This window comes from Macadamia integrifolia, unplaced genomic scaffold, assembly GCF_013358625.1.
Source record: "Macadamia integrifolia cultivar HAES 741 unplaced genomic scaffold, SCU_Mint_v3 scaffold_143A, whole genome shotgun sequence".
Lineage (NCBI taxonomy): Eukaryota > Viridiplantae > Streptophyta > Magnoliopsida > Proteales > Proteaceae > Macadamia > Macadamia integrifolia.
In genome coordinates this window covers 106,864-115,222 of record NW_024870623.1, presented here as the reverse complement: position 1 = coordinate 115,222, position 8,359 = coordinate 106,864, and the positions used below count along the sequence as shown (strand labels likewise).

Genomic DNA, 8,359 nt, shown 5'->3' with positions numbered 1-8,359 from the left:
AGATCAAGAACCACATTAAAATTGCATATTTATAATAGTTGAAAGCTGAGACTTACAGAGAAACCACACGTAGATCAATTAAAAACTGTTGTTATGATGAAAATTTATGAGAACAGCAGGAGGATAATAATGACCAGGAAACTCTTAATGCAGGCTTGCAGCCCAGAGAAGACTAACCACTCAATAAGAATAGTACTTCTTGTAGAAGGAATTGATCTAACCACTCAACAAGAATTACACTTTTAGCAGAAATCTATTTCTCTTTCGGCTGAGCAATAAGAGGATATTCAGATAAGGGCAAAAACTGTAACCATGAATGCAATAACTAGATATGCATCGTAGTTGTCAAGGTGACGCCTAGGCACCCTTTGCTGGAAGGGCGCCTTGTTGGCGTCGCTTTGACATCCAGGCCCCTCCAACGCCTCACTTAGATTCCGTGACAACTATGATATGCACAACTGATTTAAAGATCAAATCCTGGGGAAAATGGTAGTCCAACTAAAGGCATTTACTGGAGAGCATTGAACAGGAAGACAATAAGGCTTTGAAAGCTTTAGATTACAAAACTTCAGCTCAAACACAGAAAAATAAAAGAAAGCTTTAAATTACAATAAATTCAGCTCAAACACAGAAAAATAAAAGCATAGTATAGAGAATGTTACTGGACCAGAGCCAATGGCTTCAACAACAACGACAACAAAAGGCTTTGGGAAGAGGTACAATCTAGAGTAAAACGTAAAGAACCAACAACTCATTGCAATTTCAATTTATCTTTGTTAAACTTGGTAGAAGAACCAACATGAATGTGGCATGCCTACCCAATTCTATATTCTATATCCTTTTCTCTCTTCCTTAGAACCTATACCTTTGCACCTACAAATCTTGCCTGATTAACGTCCAGGGGCTGCAATGAATTGAAGCTAACAACAGAATGACAACTAAATGCCTCCTAGCACACTGTTCTTCATCAGATGAGTTTTGACAATATATGGAAGGAGCCAATCACTGTCTCGCAATTCATCATGTGGGTTTCAAAAGGCGAAAATGGTAGTAACTATTTAAATTGAAGGAATCCAAGATCAGAATGGAAACGTTCAGTAGATCATAGACATTTCAATCATTTTAATGAATTCAACTTAAACAGAACTAGCACAGAAAATTAAAGAATCATATGAGAAGAAACAAACAAGAACAAAATGGGTTCTACAAAACTAACATTAACAAAAAAGCACTACGAAAGAGGATGACAAATAGAGCAACCTGTACAAGAATCATATGAGAAGAAAATTACAGAGTAATCTATACCAGAATGAAGATAGAAATTCTCAGAAAGGAGTGTGATCCAATACTTGGAAAGTAAGCCAAATACTCACTTGCTACCAAGAAAAAAATGCAAATAGCAGACGTGTAACTAAGCATTTGAGATTTCTAGAAGACAAAAACGAGATACAGTTAGGGTAAGTAAGCGATCGAGAGAGAGAGAGAGAGAGAGAGAGAGAGAGACCTGCAGAGTTTGAAGCTGGAGTGGACGGAAAAGTTACCCCTGCACTCTTCTGTAATCTCAAAATGGCCGAGACGGAGAGGCCCTTCCGGTTGATTTGTTTGGAATGTTGGAAAGATCACATCGTACTGGACCGTGGGGTTGGTGTGGGGTTTTGAATTGGACCGGTATGGGGTCGAATCAATACCCGATTTCTGAACCATTGTGATCCAATCTGCAGCTAACACGGTTACCGATTTAGTTGCCACTTTCTATAGGAAGATGCCACGCTGGACGGGCCTTGGGCATTCTGTGGATGGACCAATGAACCTGGAAGCAATTACGAGGGAACCATCCAGATCAACCGGATCAGCTATTAACCCAAAACATAAAACTTTCCCGCCAAGATATCTGCTGGGCCAAAGAACTCTGTCCAACTGGCACGTGGGTCTAATGAGAAGGTGTCCACAAGTATTTTCAATGTCCTGATGTGTGGGAGCAACATCGTCTTTTCTCTCATCTTATCAAGATGTTTAAATTTTTAGACCATCAAACCTCAATGCCCACTTCTCATCATGGTATGAGGAATCGGTATTGGATCGGTTTGGTCGAATCATTCGATTTGTATCGATATTGATGGAGGCCCATGCCATTTTTGTATTTGGAATCTACATAGCCACGGTCTCCACTTAAATCGCATATGGGCAGATGGGGAATCGAAGCTGGGACCATGCATCGATCCACATCAATTACATGAGATGGAAATTACATCATTGAAAGAGTTTTGGTTAGTAAAATATGATCGTTTCTTTAAAAGTTGCTGTGAACTCTCATATTGATGATTTTGTGGTGTCACCCCTCTATATTAGGAATCTTAACCACTAAGTTTAAGATATTCTTTTGGAGACTCTTCCATGTAACATTCTCAACGAAAGATATTTTGAGGAAATGGATGCAAATTGACCAATCTTGTGGTCTCTACCATGCTCAAACTGAGTCCATTTGGCACATTTTCATCTCTTGTGATTTTACAAAGCAGATTTGAGCTGCAGCCCACTGGGTTTACACATTGAACATCTCTCGCTAGTTCCTTTAAACAAGTTCCTTTAAACAAATAATTATGTATTTTTTTAATTTCGATTTGATCCCTACAAATATCCTTAATAGTTTCTTCTCTACTTTTGTTATAATTTGATATTTTATTTGGAGCCATAGGAATCTCATAATTTTTAAATCTAAAAGACTTAATCCACACAAAATCCTCTCACCTGCTCTATGGTGGATTAATCGTCTTCCCTCTTGCTACAATACAAAACTAGCACTACATGTACCAGATCCCACACCTCAGCTTCCATCATTCAGTTATCCCAACCTTTGACTATTTTGATCTATGTATCTATTTCAAATCCAAGCCTTAATATGTGTGGTTAGGCAACTTGTTTACTTTACAATGGAGAATGCATCTAATTCACAACTAATTATTTGTTGAGAGGAAATCCCATCAAAGTAACCATTAGGAGGTTCTTCCTTCAAGTTCAACAAGTGCAAGTGAAAGGCTGGATCATTAAGGAAGTGTGGACCAATTCTGTAAAATTATATAAACTTTTTCTTGACTGAACACCCTCCTTATGGCCTTGGAGTGTAATCCCCCTCCGCTTTAATGTTCATAATACTCTCCCCTCTCATGTTGGCTCAAGCCTAACAATGAAGTGGTTGTTTTTCTAACCTACCTAGCATACAAGGCTATGATTAAGAAATGATTTCTGAATTGTTGTGAATTGGATAACACTTTAATACACTTCTTTCTTTCTCTAAAAAAAAGATCGTTTCTTGATCATCCAAAGAAACAAATGACTTGCAATAGAAATAGCACATCACTGCTACGCCTAAAATAAAAGGTGGGTTCAGAAAAAAAGGCTATATACGCCCCCCACTCCCCCCCACCCCACCCCACACCAAAAAAAAAAAAAAAAAAAAAAAAAAAATTGATACTTCCTTTAAGAGCAATGATGTGATAATAATAATAATAATAATAATAATATTTGTTCCAATTCATTTGAGTCTTTTCCCCATAATTTAATCACCATTCAAGGAGGGTGAACGAAAGTCCAAAGTCAAGCGGCATTCCCAAACTTAGGCTGAAAGGAACACCATATTAGGGTGAGGAATTAATGGAAACTAGAGTTAATATGCTTCAAATGGAAGACTGAAGTTCCAGGGAGGAAAAAGAAAAGGGAAAAAAAGCTACCCAACAGTGTTGCACATACATGGGAAAGTGGAACTAGACTGAAAACATATTCATGCACCAACTCCACTACCCCACTTCCTCATGTATCTGGACGTACACAACACAAATTGGTTGCGTTATTTCTCCCAAAATTACTTTCCGTCTAGGCCTGATTCCTCTTGATGTTGTTGCTTCGTCTGCTAAAAGGTTGAAAATTTGGTTCTAATATTAAACATGCTCTCTGGTCAGTGGAGGGAAAAAAAGATGAGTCAACCGGAGACGAGGATGTTCAGATTTCAATCACAGATGAATAATCCACAAGCAAATCTACAGTGACATGAGAAATCAAGCTTAATAAAGTATTTTAAATGATGCCCACGATGCCACGAGAACTGAAAGAAAACTTTTTAGCTGTTAATCAATCCACCAATGTTTCTTCCAGTGATGCCACCATTGTTACCTCAGCTCCCTCTCAAGAGCTCATCTGGAACCTGAGACTAAATAAGGAAAACAAGAAATCCCCACCATAGTAAATAAAATATGGTAAATTTATGTGGAGAATGGCGACCCAATTTATGTGGGTGCCCTTTTGAACTCTTAATCCGCATCCATTTCTTCTAATGCTGCTTTGGCAGCTGCCTTGGCTTCCTCTAAGAGCTCCTCTGGCACCTGAAACTCAGAAGGAAACCCTAGAATTAATGACCAAAGGAAAATATATACTTTCAAAAGTTATTATGCAACTTAAGCCCAACCAACTAGGACAGGAAACAAGTGAATCCCAACATCTTCTGCTTGACTGATAAAACTCAGTGTTTTTTGCTTCCTTCGATTGTAAAATAGGCCATAATCAAGTGCAAGTCCCACTTTCACGGGGTCCCTGGAGAGGACTGTAAATGGTCCCAACATTTGACATATTTGCAAAAAGTGGATGGAACATGACCTCAATTACTCAGATACCACCATGAACCCAACCCCAATTTTTAAGATGGGTGACTGGTCCAAAGAAGCTGTTGCACAGAATTGCAGATGAGCTGGATTGTCCAGTAATCAAACGAGTGACATCGATTCACTGTTGACACTGTTATCTCCCTCTGGTCCACACGAAATATTTATATCGTTGATAATAATTCAGTACCAGTGGCCGACCCCATTTTGTTGGGATAAGCCTAAGTTGACCTTAATAGAATGCTTTCATACTTACTAAAGAAAAATATGCATGACAAGCATCAGCAAAATTTAGAGGAAATTGTTGGAAACAAAGTGTAGCTAAATTCCATGTGGTCATACGCATCTAATTTTTTAGTTTCATTTTCTATCATAATTGTCAGAAAAGGCAACAAGGCACCCGCCTAGGCGACCAAGGCGCACAAGTGTTATTGTTTATTTTCCGTGTTTTCTAACATTATTTAGTATGCTACATATACCTTGTATTATCAACAATCAACACTAAGCCACATCAAATCATCAGAACCAACATTAAGCCACATCGAGTCATCAAAAATCAACATTAGGCCACATCGAGTCATAAAAAATCAACATTAAGTCATATCAAGTCATCAAAAATCAACATTTTGAGAAATGTTCTATTTCTATAATAAGTTTAACTGGTCAAATGATTTTATATTTTTACTTTTCTGTAGAGGAAAAAACCAGCTTTCCAATAAGTCTAAGTTTACTTAATCTGAGTTATAATGACAAAGTTATGTCCCGGTCAATTTATTTTAAAGTGCGCAAATGCTATTAAAATCTTTAGAATGAAAATAATTTTACGAAAGTCAAAACAAAATATTATTTTACTGCACTTTTGGTTTTTAACAATGTTTAACCATGACAAGATTTTTCAGAATTGAGAAAAACAACAGCATTTGAAAGTTGAAGTTGAAAACTACCCCTAAAACCAAAAATCCAATTTTTGTTCTTTGACTAGGGGGTTGACTTTTTATCATTTTATCTTTCAAAATTTGATTTTTGAAACTATTTTTATTAGATTCAAATAGGGGGTTACTTAAACAATATTTGGCATAAATAGGTGCCAAACCAGAGCCTTGCACTAAGGCGACAGGCATTGCACTAAGGCAAGAGTTGCCTAGACCCAAGACAAACTGCCTGGACGTCTAGGTAGTGCCTGGGCAATGCCTTGACAACTATGTTTTCTATGTTAAGTAAAAGTTTCGGAACTTTTTATTTAACTAACAACAAAGTAATTATGTTTCTCAGGATCAATTTAAGACACAATAAATAGCTACAATTTCTTCAAGGCTCCGATCCCTAAATCTAGGTTCAAATAGGAAAATGGTACGTCACTTGTAATCCCTACTCCAGGTGAAACCACAGAGAAAGATTGAGATCAAGGACTGCCCAAACCATTTCAGTATGCTTGATTGTATCCACATAATATTGAAGAGGATAGCGTTTCTAAAAAATTAAAGCCAAAGCTAACTATTAATGTTAGATATTTTTACAGTTCGTTAAAGGAAGACAATGGTGATATATGACCCCATCATTTTATATGGGCGGGCCCTCTCTTCCACAGGCAGAAGTCCTTGCATGCACATGCTAGATGAAATTCTTATTATTTATGATGAGATTCATTTTGAAAATTATAACATGTAAATCTGAAGGTCAGACAGCGCACCATCTAAATGGGATTTTGATGTACTTAGTAGTATTCAGATCTAATTGGGATGGGATCATAAAAGTATATTGACTATTTTCTAGGGCAATACACCCATGTACACCATTTTTTATAAGTTCACCCTTTTATCACCATTATTACAAAAATTACAATAATTCCAAAAAATAAAAATCCCAACCAACATGTTCTACACACAACAGTGCTTTGACATAAATGTCAACAGTCAAATTATTAGAGAAGCATGGCCCAGAATCACTACTGTGTGTAGAACATGTTGACTTTCTTTTCATTTGGCAGATAAAAGGAGAGTCCAATGTAGGACTCTACCTTTCTGACTGCTCTCCTGCTCCATTTCCCCTATCAGTGGTGCAAACAAACACCTAACGACTGAGGCTTGTGAGTATGCACAGAACAAGCTCTGAAAGAACTTAGAGGTGCAGTCTGCCAAAAGGTCATTTTCCTACATACAAAAGGAAATTGTTTTTTCTCAACAAAATGAAAAGGTCACCTTCTGATGCTGGCGGTTTGACTCGTCACAGACCCAGCTCATTTCCAATTCGAATGCCTTGTCCTTTGCCTCATCATGCACCCCATATATGCTGCATACATAGAAAGAAGAATACCAAATTGTAACCAACTACTGAAATGAAAACTCACGGAGGACTTAGTCCAGAACAAAAATATATGTTTTCTTCAGCTCTTGCACTAAATTGCTAAATAATTCTTCATAAGTAAATAATTAATCACTATAGTTTCTAATATGCAAAACTGGGCACAGTAATTGGTCATGAGAGAAAATTTAGACCACCACAAAAAGATCATCAAATGATTTAGCTTTATGCCTGAAAAATTTTGAAGAACCCAAAAGCAAGAATGTCAAAATAGATGTTGACACCGCACCACTCCTCTCAGTTCCAAATCCAATTTCATCTAAGCTGTTAATTTAGACAGAAACTAAGCAACTAATAATGTGCCAACTACCATATAGGAAGTCCATTGGATGAAAATACATTATTTAGAATACATGCACTTGACGGCGTGCATGTGAATTCAAAATTCTAGCCTTTTATGATAAAGATGAATGTTTGTGAGATGTGAGATGTACCAGATCATTTTTCGAGATGCACTGAATCATAAATCTATTAAGTAGAGGTATACTTGTAATCCTGAAATACCGTATCTTAACATATATGGGATCCATGGGGGTCCCTCCTAGAGATAGATTACCTCTTCTCTTTCTCGCTTCCTCTCTCAGTTTCTGCTCTGTTCAGTGTTCTGCTATACACTTACAGTACATGGTATCAGATCACTGATCTAGAGCAGTTTCTTTCTCTCTTTTTAATCCAAATCCTCCCCATCTCACCTGCTAACTCAGGAATCGATTCCTTCTTCTGTTGCTTAGTTGTGTGCGCCGCAGCCTAATGGTTGCTGTCTGTGTTAGTGGAGTGTGTCCCTGTGATGTGCACTGTAACCTTCCCTTCTAAGTCAAATCAGCAATGGAAGGTACTGAACCGTGATGTGCTTAAGTTTGTTGGGGTCTATTATTGGATATTCAACTATTAATAATGCTGTGATCTGCTCAATTGTTGGAGATCTCTAAGAGTACCTACTGTAACTCTTATATCTATGAGTAACAGTGAAGTTGATTTGGACTGGTTGTTGTCACTATGTGAATTCTAGACATTAGTAGATAGCTGGTTGGACATTCTTCACCTTGATGAGTGCATTAGTTGATTTCTGCACATCCTTCTTGGTGTTGGATTAGTAGTATGGCCGATAATAGTGATGAGAATACATTAGTAGACATTCTTCACCTTGATGAGTGCATAATTCTAGACATTATTAGATTAAGTCATAGTTTTTAAGGCGCTGCTAAGGCGTCGCCTTACTAGCGCCTTGGCACTGATGCGGTGTAGGAATGGTAAGGCAGTGCACTGCTTATGTGAAGTGGGTATGGCGGTCGCCTTATAGCATAAGGCGTCGCCTCAAGACGCCTTAGGACGACTTATGGTAAAGG

General features: G+C 37.7%; 2 protein-coding genes across 4 annotated transcripts in view; both read right to left on the bottom strand.

The window, feature by feature from the left end:
* LOC122070909 (protein TIC 20-I, chloroplastic-like) overlaps positions 1–1,603 on the bottom strand; it is a 33,486-nt gene extending 31,883 nt beyond the window's left edge. Inside the window, exon 1 of one of the 3 annotated variants that reach the window (XM_042635143.1) lies at positions 1,505–1,603. Coding sequence is in view for 1 of the 3 variants with exons in the window: in XM_042635141.1 (XP_042491075.1) it covers positions 1,306–1,419 (114 nt within the window). In the remaining 2 variants the exon portion in view is untranslated. Of the gene's footprint in view, positions 1–1,305; positions 1,465–1,504 lie in introns of those variants that run through there. The other 2 variants (XM_042635144.1, XM_042635141.1) reach the window with 2 other exon arrangements.
* A 2,369-nt stretch (positions 1,604–3,972) lies between these two features.
* The window catches only part of LOC122070903 (proteasome subunit alpha type-3), a 13,981-nt gene continuing 9,594 nt past the window's right edge, over positions 3,973–8,359 (bottom strand). The window contains exons 8-9 of the mRNA XM_042635135.1: positions 6,851–6,941; positions 3,973–4,376 (exon numbers count right to left, since the gene is read on the bottom strand). Coding sequence (XP_042491069.1) covers positions 4,305–4,376; positions 6,851–6,941 — 163 coding nt within the window. The 3' untranslated portion in view covers positions 3,973–4,304. The remainder of the gene's footprint in view (positions 4,377–6,850; positions 6,942–8,359) is intronic.